The sequence below is a fragment of the Garra rufa genome, chromosome 15 (genome assembly GCF_049309525.1).
Source record: "Garra rufa chromosome 15, GarRuf1.0, whole genome shotgun sequence".
Lineage (NCBI taxonomy): Eukaryota > Metazoa > Chordata > Actinopteri > Cypriniformes > Cyprinidae > Garra > Garra rufa.
The window spans coordinates 24377711-24394829 of NC_133375.1; the positions used below are offsets into that span (position 1 = coordinate 24377711).

General features: G+C 37.3%; 2 protein-coding genes across 2 annotated transcripts in view; one reads left to right on the forward strand and one right to left on the reverse strand.

The window, feature by feature from the left end:
* Nucleotides 1–3020, forward strand: part of sema3ga (sema domain, immunoglobulin domain (Ig), short basic domain, secreted, (semaphorin) 3Ga) — a 26737-nt gene extending 23717 nt beyond the window's left edge. The window contains exon 18 of the mRNA XM_073818575.1: nt 295–3020. Coding sequence (XP_073674676.1) covers nt 295–690 — 396 coding nt within the window. The 3' untranslated portion in view covers nt 691–3020. The remainder of the gene's footprint in view (nt 1–294) is intronic.
* wasa (WASP actin nucleation promoting factor a) lies at nt 3017–16361 on the reverse strand. The gene is made up of 11 exons (XM_073818576.1): nt 16039–16361; nt 13082–13222; nt 12881–12967; nt 8244–8340; nt 8106–8135; nt 7964–7999; nt 7369–7537; nt 7102–7280; nt 6085–7013; nt 4334–4442; nt 3017–4231 (listed from the first exon to the last, which is right to left on the reverse strand). The coding sequence occupies exons 1-11, from the start codon at nt 16141–16143 to the stop codon at nt 4179–4181; spliced, it is 1935 nt and encodes a 644-aa protein (XP_073674677.1). The 5' UTR covers nt 16144–16361; the 3' UTR covers nt 3017–4178.
* Between the last annotated feature and the right edge of the window lie 758 nt (nt 16362–17119).

Below are 17119 nucleotides of genomic sequence, written 5' to 3' on the forward strand. Positions count from 1 at the left end.
CAGAATTGCGGGATATAAACTTGCAATTGTAGGAAATAAAGACAGAATTGCGAGACACACACTTCCCATAAACCTCTCAAGGGAAAAAAATACATATTTTCTCAGAATTATGTGTTTGTCTCTCGCAATTCTATAACTCACAATTGCGAGTTTGTATCTCAGATCTGAGAAAAATATCAGAATTGTCAGATAATTTTTTTTTTTCAGTGGCAGAAACAGGCTTCCATAAGTACATGCAACCTTGTTGAGCATGAGAGATTTTTCAAAAACATTAACAAATCTCTCTGTTGACAGCTGAATCGAGAGGGGGAGGTTCTTAAGACTCCTCAGGGGGTTCTTCTGAAAACACTCACCAAAACAGATGCAGGCCTCTACCATTGCCTTGCCACAGAAAATAACTTCAAGCACACGCTGGCTCGTGTTTCCTTGCGTATCCTGGACCGGGACATCGCTGTAGCACTCACCACCCCCGATGAGGAGGAAGAGGCAACAAGAAGCCATCACAAAAACCATCAACAGCATCCTGCACCTCCTACCCCAGCACTCCTGCTGGAGTCTGAAATGCGTCTGATTCAACAGTACTGCCAGTCCTACTGGGAGCAGCTGACGGCCGGGGGAAACTCACAGGCTGACTTCCCCAAACGTGCAAATCGCAGACACACAGAAGCACTAAAGGCTAGTGGGGAGTGAGGACAGGTAAAAAGAGTTACCTGTCTGTCAATCTTGTTCTGAGCGGATCGTGGACTTGCATAGGGTTAGTTCATGAGCAGTGGCACCAAAAAGTATTTGGACAATTTTGGACCATTTGGTCAGTGTTCAAAATGACAGCCAAAATGAAAATGTATTCATTTAACTCTACCTGCATAGGATAATTCATGAACAGTGCCCCCCCAAAATTATTTGGACACTTTTGGATAATTAAAGAGTATTTAATTACTACATTATTCAAAACCAATCATTTTTTTTGGTTTTTACATTTTTCAAAATTAACCAGATTAATTGGACTAATACATTCATGAACACTGGCTCCAAATAGTTGGAAATTACTTGATCAAAAAATGATCCAAATTTATTTTGAACATAAAAATGAATACATTTTTGTTCAAAATAATTGTTTTTTTTTTTTTATTAAAAAAAACCCAAAAAATATTTGTTCCCAAAAATAATTCAAAATGAATTGTATCTGTTTTGTATGGAAGCCCGTTTCCGCCACTGAATTAAAAAAATATCTATATTTTTTTCTTGCAACTGTGTGATACAAACTCGCACTCTTTTTTCCCTTAGAATTGCGAGTTTATATCTCACAGTTCTGACTTAATAACTTGGAATATTGTTATAGTCAAAATTGCGTGATATATATTCGTAAAACTGACTTTTTTCCTCGGAATTGCATGATATAAACTCGCAATTGCGAGTTATAAAGTCAGAATGCAAGATATTAACTCCTAATTGTGAGCTTTTATCTTGCAATTGTGATTTTTTTTTTCCGAATTACGAGTTTATATCTCCCAATTGTGATTTTTTTTCCTCAGAATTGCAAGTTTTTATCACATAATTGTGACTTTATCCTCAGAATTGTGAGTTTTTATCTTGCAGTTGAGACTTTTTTCCTTAGAATTGCACGTTCTTATCTCATAATTGTGACTTTTTCCTCAGAATTGCGAGTTTATACCTCACAATTCTGACTTAATAACTCGCAATATTGTTATAAAGTCAGAATTGCGAGATATTAACTTTTTATTTATTACTTTTTTTTTTGTTAAAAATTCTGAGCGCATATCTTGCAATTCTGACTTTATAACACAATATTGCGAGTTATGAAATCAGAAGTGTGACCCAGACTGACGATTCTGAGAACATAGCTTTTTTTTTCTCGCAATTGTGAGTTTATATCACACAATTGTGAGAAAAAAGTCAGAATTGTGAGTTTGTATCATGCAATTCTGAGAAAAAGTCAGAAGTGCGAAATGTAAACTTAAAATTGTGGGGAAAAAAAGGTATAATTGTGAGATAAAAAGTTACAATTACCTTTTTTGTATTTTTCATTCAGTGGTGGAAACAGGCTTCCATAGTTTTGAAATTTGGAACATTCACACCAAAAATAAAATGTCCAAGTCCTTTCTGGGGTCATTGTATGTACTCATACATTCATTGTTCATTTGTGCTGCTGTACTGGGATTGTAGTCGGTTTTCATTTAGGACTTACTGTTTCCACTTCCCACAGTAATTTTACTGTATTTCAGTATTATAAACAGGTGTACATTTTTACTAACCTCACAAATTAAGCTGTAAATGACCTTCAGGATTCAGTAATTACATACTGGCTTTAATTAAACTAAAGTATATCAACCAGTGAACCATGAAGCACCTTTAAAGAGGATATTACCTCACAAGCTTTGAAAACGTTCCACTATCCTGTCGTCAGAAAAACCCTTGGTTAAATCACCAGCAATTTCTAACGTTCCACCTGGATTATGAAATTGTTAAAGTAATTTATGTATGTATGTTTAATAGTAATATATGTATGGATATTCATAACTGGGTTAATAATGGCACCAAACTTTCGCAAGAACTCACTTGCCTTCATGTCTGTGTGACTGTGGCTGTTTCCACCATTTGTAATATATATTTATTTGAAGTTGTATATTTTTTTATGGGATGATCTTTGTTGTTAGAGGGAATAAGGGTGGAGGGCATTTTTGCATGGTTGAGAAATTAGATGCATTGTAATATTTATTGAAATGCATTCAAAATGACTGACACTGTTAGGAAATAGCACTTTTATGCCGTGCATTTCGTTTCATGCTTTGTGTCTGGTTGAGCAATCACCGTTCAAGCAAATGCAAACGTCATATGACTTCACTCAGATAATATCTAACACTGGAAATATTTCACAATATTTGTGTCCTTTTTTGTAGAATGGTAGAGTGGTCTGGTTGTAAATTACAATGTTCTGTCTTGCTCTTAGATGTTGTCTTGTACGGGAAAAAAAATAAACGAGCAATAATTTGTGAGCCATAGATTCACTTTTTAATTCACATTTGAGTATATTTTACATTCAGTACTGATTCACATTATATGCATCTGCATCAACTGATAAACACTCTGAGAACACTAAGAACCCTTGATACTAGGAAGAAAACATATGATATATCGGTAAAATATTTCGATGTCGTCAAATGGTTGGACTCGGTGCTCTACTGCTGCTACCTGTTGCTATTTTAACCACAACACAACTACATATTACTACAATAAATTACTGATACAACGACCACAGCTAATGGATATAAGCGTAGGCTCAAACCAAATGCCGTAACATCGATTTTTCCCCACAAGGAGTCTAAACACCCTTGGATATTGAGTGAAATCCACACTAAGAAACTCCTTCAGTGGCTGCGGCGTCATGTCAAGCATCGGCATATTTACATCCTGCCAGGATAGCATCTAACATTGCTTGTCTCTGCCAATTACAAACTCTTTCAGTAGCTGTGGTCTACTAAAAGCCTCAAAGGCATGAGGGCTGAAGTGGAGAGAACAAAGACTCAGGTCTTTAGGAAGTTTTATTCGTCCCATACTTTTTTCCTCCTCTTATCGCTAGGAAAGCAGTGAAGATTTGCACCGCTTCTCTTGTTGCCCTTCGACTGAAAGTTACAACCAAATGCCGCACAATGTGGCATCATATCAGTAGTTTAATTTTTTGACGTCACTGAAATAATGGTGCTCCCATAGTCCAAAATATTTATAAAACAATGTGGATTTTTTAAATAATGTAAATCTTTTATGGGCTTTCTACTACATATTTCAGTAAAAGACATCTTTTACTTAATTTTAAGCCATACAAGGGGTAACAGTACCCAGGGTTCCCTTTAAGGTACATAAAAATACTATAATTTAATAACTGTTTAGCAAATCTCAAAAAAAAAAAAAATCTATTTTTCACCCTGTGTAATAAACGCACCAAAAATCACATGCAAATGATTTCAGTGTTGCTGATGTATTTTGTCTAGGAATAATAGATTAGAATTTTAATATCAGCCATTCAATATCAGCATTTTTCTGAAATGGCCAGAATATCAGTGCAACCCTAGAAAAAAACACATTGGCTCAGTGTTGTTTAACTTCAAAACATGTAAAACTGCCTAGGTACATGTATTGAAAGCATTTTGATTACACCAGGACTAATCCCACTCTTCATCATCTTCCTCGTCATCATCAAATTCATCGTCATCTTCTACAAGATATGGAAGAAAATACATTGTGTAAATAAGAATATAAAGGTACTACTTTTTAAATTATTATATTAAATAACAAATTTGAGTAATCAAGTGGTTACCAGATGAATGGATGACTTTACTCCTCTTCTGCATCACCATCATGAGAGCTCCAACTATTCCCTCTCCTGTATCCAGGGCAGGTGAAGGTGGATCTGGGTTGGCGGTCACCTGGGCAAGAGACATTACTGTTTATAGATTGTCAATAATGAGAAGCTAACATTATGGGAAACTTATTCATGGTAAAGGTGTGATCTGCTTTGAACACTTAAAAGACCTTATCTTTTCAAGGAAATATGTGACCCCGGACCACAAAACCAGTAATAAGGGTCAATTTTTTTTTATTTCTATTGATGTATCATTTGTTAGGAAAGGACAATATTTGAAATACAACTATTTAAAAAATCTGGAATCTGAGGGTGCGAAAAAACATCAAAATATTGAGAAAATGGCCTTTAAATGTGTCTAAATTAAATTCTTAGCAATGCATATTACTAATCAAAAAATAGTCTTCGATATATTTACAGTAGCAAATTATCTTCATGGAACATCATCTTTACTTAATATCCTAATGATTTTTGGCTTAAAAATCTAAAATTTTGACCCATACAATGTATTGTTGGCTATTGCTACAAATATACCCCTGCTACTTATGAATGACTACCATTCACAAGTATGGGGTCAGTAAGAAGCATCTATTTGATCAAACATACAGTAAAATCTGCAATATAGTGAAATATTATTACTAATTGAAATAACATGTTTCTATTTAAGATGTTATTCATTTCTAAGATGGCAAAACTGAATTTTTAGCATCAATTACTCCAGTCTCAAAAAAACATTATTATTGATGTTAAAAAATAAATAGTTCAGCCATGAAACTCTATATGCGTTCTAATTGGTTCATTCAATTCAATGTTCTCAGCCAATCAGATTTATGTAATCATTACCGTATACCTATATTATCAGAAGATATTCAATGAACCCAATGAAACCCAACACCTCCCCAGCACCACCTGTCTAGATCAGCTACGGGCTCTTCCTCTCTCTAGCCGCAGCAGCATGTTTTCTTTTGATTTTATTATCCAAGCATTTAACAGAAGCTAGCCAAGTAGCTCTGCAGAAGCAGCACTGCAGATTTAGTCCACCAAGACCAAACCTATGCACATTCTATTTACATCAGTAAAGATTCCACATCTATACCGAGAGTTGTCATGACTGAACAGTTATGCTGCTTGTTATTTTTGTTGAAACTGTGCTACATTTTTTCATACTTCTTTGATGAATAGAAATAAAGAACAGCTCTGAAATAGAAACTTTTGGGTGAATCTAAGTCTTTTGATCCATTCAGAAGGACACAGAAACTAATCAAATGGAGCCACTAAACAGACATGCTAGAGGTAGCCTGTTACATTTCAATTCATAAAATTTCACTTCCCACATAAACCGAGGAATGAGAGATGATTGATAGGATGATAACAAATGATTGGTAAAATGAAAAATCAAATGTGTGGTAAATACTGCCGCTCTGTAGTATACACAGAGTATGTGTGATCCCGAATCTCGAAAGTGAAAATAAAAAGCGAGTGCACATTCATAAACAATTTCAATGCCCTGTATATTTATAGTGGCTCCCTGATGCTCGCAGTTTATATACAGTTTAATTACCCAATGACGTAATTGCAAGAGAAAGCATTGAAACATATTTTTTTATCTTGTCCTCCCATCTTGTCTTTTTTCGCATTAGTTTCCTTTTGGATTCGTGTACATCCCTATTACTTATTACCTATGAAATGGTAGAGTAAATACTCACCTTTTTGAGTTTCATGCCTGTTTGTATCTGGGCAAGTAATGCTCCTCTACCCCTTTCTTCGCCGCTGGATGCTGGAGGTGGTGGACCACTTGGACGTGAGGGGTTACTTCCAACGTTCACTGGAGGAGGAGCAGCGGGAGGTGGAGGAGGAGGTGGCGGTGGTGGACCACCTGCACTGGGCTTGGATGAGACTGGAGGGGGTGGAGGGGCGAAGCCTGAGGAATTGTTTCGGGGAGGAAAGTTGGATGGAAAGGAATGAGGTGGAGGCATAGAATCAAAGTCAGCAGGTGGAGGAGGGGGGAATGATTCACAGGGTGGAGGAGGCAAGAAATCAGATGGGGGAGGAGGTAATGGCATATCAGATTGTGGTGGAGGTGGCAGATATTCACTATTGTCTCTCGGAGGTCGGGGTAAGGGTGCGCTTCTCGCACCCGATGGTAGTGGTGGTGGAGCTGCCTCAGTAGGTTGGGGTGGCAGAAAGCTACCTCGTCTTTCGTTCACTTGTGATCCAGGTCTCTTTCCTGTAACGGGTGGTAAAGACTCCCTACGTTCTCCTTTAATTGGTGGTGGAGGCAAACCTCCACTTCGACCTCCAGGTGGAGGTGGCAGGGGTCCGCTGCGGGGTCCTGGAGGTTGAGGCAAGGGCCCAGTACGTCCTCCGGGAGGAATTGGTGGCAGGGGTCCTAATGATGTAGATCGGGCTGGTAGAGGACCACCGCGGCCTTCAGGGATTTGTGGTGCTGGAGCTGCTCTTGGAGGTGTGGGTGGAAGGGAACCTCGTTGAGAAGGTGGACCAGAGGATTGACCGGGGGCTGGCGGTAGAGGCCCCATTCGACCTTGAGGTAGTGGTGGCGGTCCTGAGGAGAACCCAGATGGCACTTGGGGAAGAGAACCTCGATGTCCACCAGGAACAGGAGGGCAAGTAGGCTCTGAATGGAAATGAAACAATACACTTAACATGAAAAAGATCTTACTTACTTTTAGAACTTTTTAACTTTGCATATCACCTTGGCTTACCCTGCTGGTTCACAGCTTTTTTAACAGCCTCGATTCCACCTGAACGCTCAATGACATCATAGATGAGCTGAGAGGTTTCCGAATCATTCATATCTGCTTCACTGATCCCAGCACAGGACAGAATTTTCATCAGTTCTGGGTCCACATTGTTGGAACCCATGCCAAGGTGAGTGACATGCCTAAAGTCATGACACAAAGAAACGTAAGCTAACTAAAACCTCTACAGGAGACGTTTATCTTGGTGAAAGAAGTCACTCATTCACTCACGTGAATCCACTGGGTGCTCCAATATCCCCCTTTAACAGTTTAGAGCCTTTCTTTTTACTTTTCTTTTCTTTCTGTTTTTTCTCTTTCTTTGATTTGGAAGGGGTTATTTGGTTCTGGCTATTACTTGGTGCCAGTGGAGCCATGGGAGAAGATATAGGAGTACCAGAACCTGTGGTTGAAGATCATCAATAATAGACATTTTTTAATGTGTGTACACTTCATGCAGTTTTACAATACTGAACATGTAAAGTTTAATTTGTATAGTTTTTAAAACATGTAATGCTTGTAATTTACATGAGAGGCAGAGAAAGGACAGGCATATTTGGTGGAATATCAGTTATAATATTGGGCCACATGACAGCTTGATTCTTTTTTTACTGTATTACAATAACCATACAAACAATAATACATTTAAAAAGAAAGAAGGGAATAAAACCAACAGCAGCAGAAATAGATTGCCTTGTTTTCTAATACAAAGTGAATGTTGTAAAAATATCTATTGAAAGGCCTATTAATAACATTTAAAATACAGCCAAATACTTTTAGTTTCCCACTATACAAGCACAATATTAGTGTAAAAAAAAAACGTACTTACCATTTGGTCGAGGAAGAGGTGGCAAAGCTCCAAGATCTAAGAATAAAAAAAAGAAATATATATTTGATTTGCACCTTCAAAAAAAACTATGCTTAAATAAACAATAAATAATGCAGTGATTTTAAAGAAATCACATTGTTACCTCTAACTTGTCCTTTTTTCTGCTGTTTCTCTTTATGTTATAACAGGAGAACATAAAACAGTTATTTTAAGTGAGATGTCAGATTTATGAAGTACTTTAAATGTAAAGAAAACGGTTAAAACTAAATAATATGCATACCAAAACGATTATTCCTTTGGCAGATCTTATCCTCCACTACAGCAAAGAAACTTTCAGCCTCTTCTATATCTGCAAAGTTCAACCCCACTTGACAGTCCTGAGGAGAGATGCAAATTTTATTTATTTATTATTTATTATAAAGACACCTGATTAAATTTAGTAAAGAAAACACAGCCAAGTAAATAATAAATATTGGGTTAAATTGCACTACCAAAACGGCAGTGTACATTAAAACTGTTTATGATTGATTGAACATCATGCTAAAAGCTGTAATAACGGCAATTAATTGCAAGTTTGGCAATCCCGTGCGTTACAGTTTGCGCTCGCTCTGGATATCAGTTTCGATTTCAACGTGTTTTTGCAGCATTGAGCAATGTAGCCAATCACAGACATATCTGTCGATTTCGTGAATCCAACAGGTAAAGGCATTTAAGTACGAATCCACTCACCGCTCAAATAATTTGTTCCGGTGTTGTTCGCAAAAATCATCTCAACAAAGTGTAGTAGACGCAATGTGAATAAGAGCTTCATTGCAAAGCATTTTGCGCCATAGCACTAAAACATTTAGCTATGAATGTAAACAATGCCACTGAACCGAAAGAAAGTCGTATATTTTGCTGATTATTGCTGCTGAAAATGGTCAATTATTGTCATGTTTTGGGCTGTACTAATCATTCGGACCGGGAAAAATAAAGCTGAACCAGGATTCCCAGAGCAAGGATCTTGACAACATTCGTGTTTGTTCTTATCATTTCTGTTCAGGTAGGTGAAATATTAAGCTAATATCATAATTAATACTGCTTGTACGTATCTTTACCACCCATTAACTTTAATTTCTCAAAATAGTGTGCCCTTTCCTGCTTACTAAGGCCTTCTCTATTGCCACGTCCACACACACACAGATCGGAGAAGGCAGGTATTACTTCGTGATATTTATTGTGAAATGTGCACACTTCAAACAGGTGAAACAGGCAAGTGAATCAAGCATCAGAATCGTCAAACACAATCCAGCAGGAGAGTACAAGTTCTTAGCAGTCACCAGCGTGAGCAAGAGACACTTCCCTTAGGTAAAGTATCCACAGGTTCACAAAGGAGGTCCACAGAGAAATGCAGGAGAATTGTCACGACAAGGAGAAGATCCACAGAGTAGTGTCCATGCAACTTCGATTCCAGCCGGTGAGTGAATGACAAAGGTGGGTATTTAAAGGGAGCGGGTTATTGCTGGTGCAGGTGTGGGTAATTAGGACTTTGGTGATGGTTCACAGGTGTGGAGCACTGGGAATGGGTTGGATGGTGGCAGATCACGGTGACTGGGACTGAGGGAACGTGCTGAGGGTGTGACATCTATATGATTTAGCTGCTTCCACACATTTTTTCTGTGGTTTAGACAGCTTAAATTAGCATAACAATGTATTCAGTAGTACATTAACCATGCAATCCATGCTGTTATTTACATACGAGTATCGCCAGTATGGCCACGCATCTGGGTAACTGACCAAATCGTGATGTAAGTACAAACACTCTATACAGTATATTGAAGGGTTAGTTCACTCAAAAATGAAACTTCTTTCATTAATTACTCACCCTCATGTAGTTCCAAACCCATAAGACCTTCATTCATCTTCTGAACACAGATATTTTTGATGAAATCCAAGAGCTCTCTGATCCTCCATAGACAGCAAAGGTCCTACCACGGTCAAGGTCCAAAAAGGTACCAAGAACATTAACAAAATAGTCCATGTAACATCAGTGGTTCAACTGTAAATGTATAAAGCTACGAAAATACCCAAAATAACAACTTTATTCAACAGTTCTTCTCCATGTCACCCTAGTGTCATTTTGGAGAGCACCACGATGAGGTTGAACACACATGCGTTGTGGTTCTCTTCAAAATGGAGGAGAAGAATTGTTGAATAAAGTTGTTACTTTCGTTTTTTGCACACAAAAAGTATTCTCGTAGCTTCATAAAATTACGGTTGAACCACTGATGCCACATGGACTATTTTGTCGATGTCCTTGGTACCTTTTGGTATTCTCTAAAATGACACTAGGGTGACCAGAGACGAATTGGTGAATAAAGTCTTTATTGTAAGTATTTAATAGCTTTATAAAACTATGGTTAAACCACCGAAGTCACATTGACTATTTTGTTGATGTTTTTGGTACCTTTTTGGACCTCGAATTTGGTAGGACTCTTGCTCTCTATGGAAGGTCAGAGAGCTTTCGGATTTCATCAAAAAATATCTTAATTTGTGTTCCCGAAGACAATGCATGGGTGTCCAATACTGCTCCTGGAAGGCCACTGTCTTGCAGAGTTTAGCTCCCAATTAAACACACCCGAGTCAGCTAATCAAGATCTTGTTAGGTATACTCAGAGCCGTTGAGAAACGTTTCTCAATGGCTCTGGGTATACAAGAAACTTCCAGGCAGGTGCAGGACAGTGGCCCTCCAGGACCGAGATTGTACACCCCTGGGTAATAATAAATGACAGAATTTTCATTTTTGGGGTGAACTAACCCTTTAAGATTAGAGCAGTGTTTCCCAAACTTTTTTTCTGGGGACCCACATTTTAAAGTCGATAAATCCTTGTGACCCAATAAACATTAAGCCCATATAGTTCATATATCACGAAGAGAATTTATGCATTAACAAAATATGTATGACCATTTTTAAGGTCATGCTTCCACTTAACTATTTAAAAGAGATACAGATATTTGACAAAGCACTTTTTTTTTTATTTAAGTAAAATGCAGATTTGCAGAAAATGCTGTTTACCACAAACACAATATTTATCCGTTATTTTGATTTCAAAACCACAAGTGCTTTTTCAGCATTGTGATCCTCTTTTATCACAGTACACTAATACAGTAACAGACATTTTCACGTTTAAACTCAATAAAAAACAACATATTATTCAATGCACTTCTAGATTTATATATTAAGTTGCTCAAGCAAGTTGCAACACATTTAAACACAACATAGGGAGGCTATAGCTTCCTTTTCTAATTGAAATTGGGCTATCAAAAAATATTTTAATTAAACTTACCACAGACAGAAACAGTCGGCTCTCATGCTTTACTTTCGCATTAAATCTTTATTAAAAACAATCCTTTAAAGAACTTTTCTACCTGGACAAGTGCACGTACAGTATTATGTTGCCTTTTTCTTTAAAACTGCACTTTTCCTTATTTTAAACCTAGCCAAAAAGCCACGTGTTGACTGTGAAAAAGTGGACTTCATTTATATGCATGTTCATTAATCCATGTTCATTTTTACAGCGAACAATGCGTTGTCACTTTAATTCAGCACATGCAGCGCTTGCAGCACAGCAAAAAATAGACTCTGCCGAAATGATCGCTGCTCTGCGGCAAACGCACTGCTTTTGGGACGTACTGCTGGACAGCAACCGCGTGCAGTGTGAACGCTCCAATCCGTTAACATGGGTGCGGAAAAAAATACGCAACGCATACGCACTGCAGACGGAGTATGAAACAGGCGATGCAGAGCGCAGCTACAGAACAACAACAACAACAAAAAAGAAAGCAGAAGAAGAAAACAACGAGCTCCCTCGTGCGGCTAATAGGTGAACTACACATATAAATTTTAATCAAGAGTATATAGCGCACTGAAAAATAGTGCTCGACTTGGCGACCCAAACAATATTTCCCGCGACCCACTTGTGGGTCGGGACCCCGCCTTTGGGAATGACTGGATTAGAGCACCCTCACTAATTTGAGAAGCACCCTCATTAGTAATTAGTAATTAGATTAGCGATTAGTGAGTGATCAGTAGCCAGGCCTGCTCTTATCATTGAGCTAGCCAACTTCTGAAAAGTAGCCTCAATATACTTTGAAAATGCATAAATGTAAAATCTAAATTGAAACAATTTATGGCTTATAAGTATTAGCATCAGATATAAGCTGAAACCAAGAATGTGTGCTCTTAAATATGCTCTGAAATCGCTCTTGCTGTTGTACGCAGATAGATCTGCTCAGCGCCACTTCAAGTCAAACACACCTAAAGTGTTCAAGTGCAAAGGATTATGGGTATTCCTCCAAGCTTCTCTGCATGCTAGGTAGCAGATGCAACAATATGAAGTTCAAAGAACTACTCCTATCCAGACAGCTTCAAAAGTTGATCAGTTCTACTTTCACCAACAAACAACAACAGTAAGTTCTCACTATTTACCTTTTTTTTGTTTTCTACACTAGATACTTCAACCAGTTTATAAAATAGAGTTTGTCTGACAGAATGGGAGTATTTTTACAGTGTATCTGACAATGAGATGACAATACGCTGTGTTATAGTAATATGGCCAGTTATAGTTTTCAGCAACAACTACTGCACGCTTTCACCATGCATGCAAATACATTTGGTAACTTTAGCTTCTTTTGCCTGCCTCAAAGCAACAGCAGACAGTATTGTTGCAGACAGTGATATGAGGAAGTACTAGCGATGCGCTAAATTAACCTTGCAGAAAGAGAAATAAAAACTTCCCCAATACAAGAAATGTATTATTCTCATGTCATACTGTAAATAAATGTTAATTAATTAATTGTAAGAATGAAAGTGAGTATAGGACTCACAAGGTTGCTGTAAACTGCTGTGAATACTTATATAAACAGGCAAATACTTACATCTCCAGGGAAAGTGTGAAAAAACGGCCTGGTCCTTTGGTACATCAGTTGGTTATAGATTTCCTGTTCCCACACCAGCTTCCCTGCCTAAAAGAAAGAAACAGATTTGAGATCATCTCAGTTTTCTCTCAGAGAAACATTTGCAAACTTTGTATTTTTAGATGCTTTGTTGAGATTTTAATTCATGCAAGTATGAAGAACCTTGAGGTCATAGAGACGGATGAAAAAGGAGCGCTGAGGACTGTCTTTGACGAAACAAACTACTCCAGACTGCTGTGGTGTCCAGCGGTTCGGCTCACTCGGTAGAGCCATAAGCAACTGCACAACCGCTGAGGACAGAGACTGCAGACAAAATCAGCCATAATTAGTGTCATACTTTCACAAAGGCCTGTTTTCTCACATGCATGATTGCATGCACATTATGTTCATTAATGAACACAGCGAGCAAATCACACTCAGTGTCCAAAACACGAACGTAAAGATGGTAGATTATAGCTGTTTACAAGCCTCTTATTCTGTGGCAGGAAATGTCTTTAAGCAACTTCCCCTGTCAAACCCCCCTCAGTGATCACAGTTCAAGCTGCAGTGAGGGCTAATTTCACACCTTCTCTTCCTTTAATCACAAAAGCTTTCACTGTGCATTCGAGCAGAACCAAAAAATACCCTCAAAATGGCAGTTACTGCACTGTTGGGTCTGCAACAGAGGTCTTGATCTGTTACAGGAAGGCTACCAAAAAACAAATCCATGTTATTTTGCTAAAAAAAAAAAAATTTAATGAACATGTACAACTTCTTGTTTTTTTGTTGTTTTTTTTTTGGTAGTGTATGCAAATTAAGCAATGCTATTGCATAATCAGTTCACGTTTATGCAGTGCCTTGCAAAAGTATTCATTTTCACGTTTTGTTTTGTTGCAGCATTGTTAAACTGCTTTAAATTACTTTTTTTTTTTTTTCACACCAATCTACATCTCATACACTATAATGACAAAGCACAAAACAGGTTTGTAACAACTTTGCAAATTTATTAGAAATAAAAAAAAACTAAAAAGATCCCGTTGCATAAGTATTCATACCCTTTTCTGGGACACTCGGAATTTAGCTCAGGAGCATTCATATTGCTTCTAGATGTTACTACACTTCGAGTGGAGTTAAACTGTGGCAAATTCATTTGAATGAGTATGATTTAGAAAGGCACACACCTCTCAGAAAAGGTCTAACAGCTGAAAATGCATATCAGAGCAAAAACCAAGTCCTGAGGTCAAGATAACTGCCTGTAGAGCTCAGTGACAGACTTGCGTTAAGGCTTCCCTGGAAGAGTTCAGAAAAAAAATCTGCTGCATTGAAGGTTCACAGAAGCATATAGCCTCCATTATCCATAATGGAAGATGATTGGAACAACTAGGACTCTAGAAAATGTCTGCCAGTCCCCATGCAAGCTGACAGAGCTTGAGAGGTGAAAAGGTGAGGCAAAGAATTGCAGATAATTGCCAAATGCAGATGTGCAAAGCTTGTCACATCATACCCAAAAAGACTTAAGGCTGTAAAGGTGCTTCAACTATGTACTGCGTTAAGGGTATGAATACTTATGCAATGTACTTATTTCAGTGTTTTATATTTAATAAATTTGTAAAATTTGCAAATCTGGTTTTTGCTTTATCATTATTATGGTGTATGGAGTGTAAATTGATGTGGGAAAAAACAAAATGTGAATAAAAATGAACTTTTGCAAGGCACTGTATTTGTGTGGTGTACAACCTCAATGGTCGCTTTAGTTAAGTGCTTCTGCTGCATAAATGTGAATGTTAATATAAAGATCATAGTCAACAAAAGGATCTGGTTCTGAATGTGTCATAATGGAAGGATCAGAGGAAGCAGAAATAAACAATGCAGTACAGAAGTGAGAAACATTTTGGATTTACTGGTTTACCAGCAGCTTTTTTTGAATTGCAATATGAGGTATTTTCTTAAAAATAAAAGGTTTTTACAATGCCATAGAAGAACCTTTTTTGTCTAAATGGTTCCATAAAGAACCTCAAACATCTGAAGAACCTTTCTGTTTCACAAAAGGTTCTTTGTGGCATAAGAAAGTTTAATCAAATATTCTAAAAAGGTCACAAAGAGATGGTTCTTTAAAAAAACCTTTGACTGAATAGTTATTTGTGGAACCAAATATGGTTCTTTATGGCATCGCTTGAAGAACCTTTTAAAGCACCTTTATTTTTAAGAGTGTATGTGACTGCAGTTAGTTTATGAATAACTTCTCTGATAGATATAAATAGATAGATAGATAGATTTTACAGGCATTTTTGTTAACCATAAAAAAATGTAATGAAGTGCATAATTCAAAATATAGGTAAAACACCTAAAAAAAAACAAATACAGAAATATATTTAAGTATAAGTATTATAAATACAGAATGTTTAAAGAAAGTACTATTTCTATTTGAAATGAAGAAAGTTTCATCTGTAATGTGTCATGCAAGGACTTCTAAAAATATCATTGTACTAAAAATATCATTGTACCGATATTACATACTTTCAAAAACATAACCTTAGCAGTGTGCTACTGTTACAGTAGATCTATTAATGTATTTAATGTGCTGTTTAAAATTTCAATCTACATATTTTCATCGTAAGGTCACTTTTGTGTAGCATTTTTGCATCCTTTTTCCTTGTAACATTTTTTTTTTTTTTTTTTGTAATTTTAAAATGTAAAAGTCCCACTATTAAGTTACACAATTTTGTATTTTTTTTTTTAAACATTTTTAAAGTGAAAATGTTCCACTTTTTGAAATAAATGAGGGGAATAACACTGAAAAAAATGAGTTCAATAAAAGACAGCTTCTCAAAAAGAGAAGTAAAACATGTTCTTGTCCTCAGATATTGCTAAACATTCATATATCTTTGTATGGAAAAATTTTACATTTAGATTTGTATGATTTTACTGCGTAAAACTTAATTTTCAATTTCATCAGTCATAAAATAAACTAAAACAGTGATGATGGCAAATGAGCAAACAAACTAGACAGTCTATGTTTTCAAATGCTTTTCAAGCGTGCAGTCAAATTTTGTCCCACAGTTTGCAGAAGATCACACTTTTCCATCTAGAAAGCCTACGTTTCCCTCAGGTTTGTACTGAAGGCCCTTGGACTTACTTACCATACACCTCCTGCCCAGCAGATCCTCCAGCTTCTCATTCTCCTGTGAAGTGAGCAGAGAGCTGCCCACACTCTCCTGACCTTTCCCCTTCGATGCTCGCTTCATGGCCTCATATGCTCATGGAAAAAACGGTTAAAAAAAATGAAACTCGAGAGAAGAAAGAGACCCTGGAAGAGAGTGAGAGATCTCCTCTGTACTACCGGTGACTAGACTGAACAGCGAGCATTGAGTTTCTCTTCCTAGTTCTTACTCTCAGCATCAGCAGACAAAAGGTTTTCACAGGAAATGGACAACCACACTTTTTTTTTCTTTTCTATTTTCATTCTCTCGCCTTGTTGTCAGCGTGACACACTGCTGTATGTTCATGTTGCTTTCAGATGAGAGCGGAAGTCCCCTTAGATCCGCCCCTGTCGCTGCAGTCGGATCATCAGAGCAGTCATTGCTGTCTGCAATGTACAACTGTGCCAAGATAACCTTCTGTTGGTCGGTTCCTGTCTGGTGACCATATCTGTATGACATATGATGAAGAGCAGAAAACAAACAAAACAGATGGGCTGAGGAATTGCTAACAGTGTTAAAAAAAGGGGTGGTGGTTAAAAGAAAATGAAACGTATCATGGCAATGTCATGTAAAGTAGGCTTTTGGCTTTTTTAGGATTTTCACAACTTTTCACCAAAAAATGCCTCACACAACCAAATTTTTAGCTTTTAGTTTTTCACAGTTAAAAACAATAGAAAGTTGAGAAAGTTGTGGGTAAAAAAAAAATCAAGGATTTTTTTTTTTTGGTTCTCTCTTCTAACTAACTTTTACATGTTGTTTGAACATTAATGTGTGTTTGTAGTTTGTGTACACAATCACCCTACAATGATAAAAATCCACCCAGTTGTATTTTTTTTAATCTTTAAAAGTAATATCCACTTTTTAAAATCAGGTCATTCTCAGCTTCTTGTCGGTGTGACTGCACACAACAGAGGCCGCTCCCACGATAGTTGATTGACATGAGCGCCTTACCTTAGACCCGCCCTCACTGAGCTGAAACAGTCCGACTTTGATCGCCATTGTGTTGACTCAGGTGCAGACA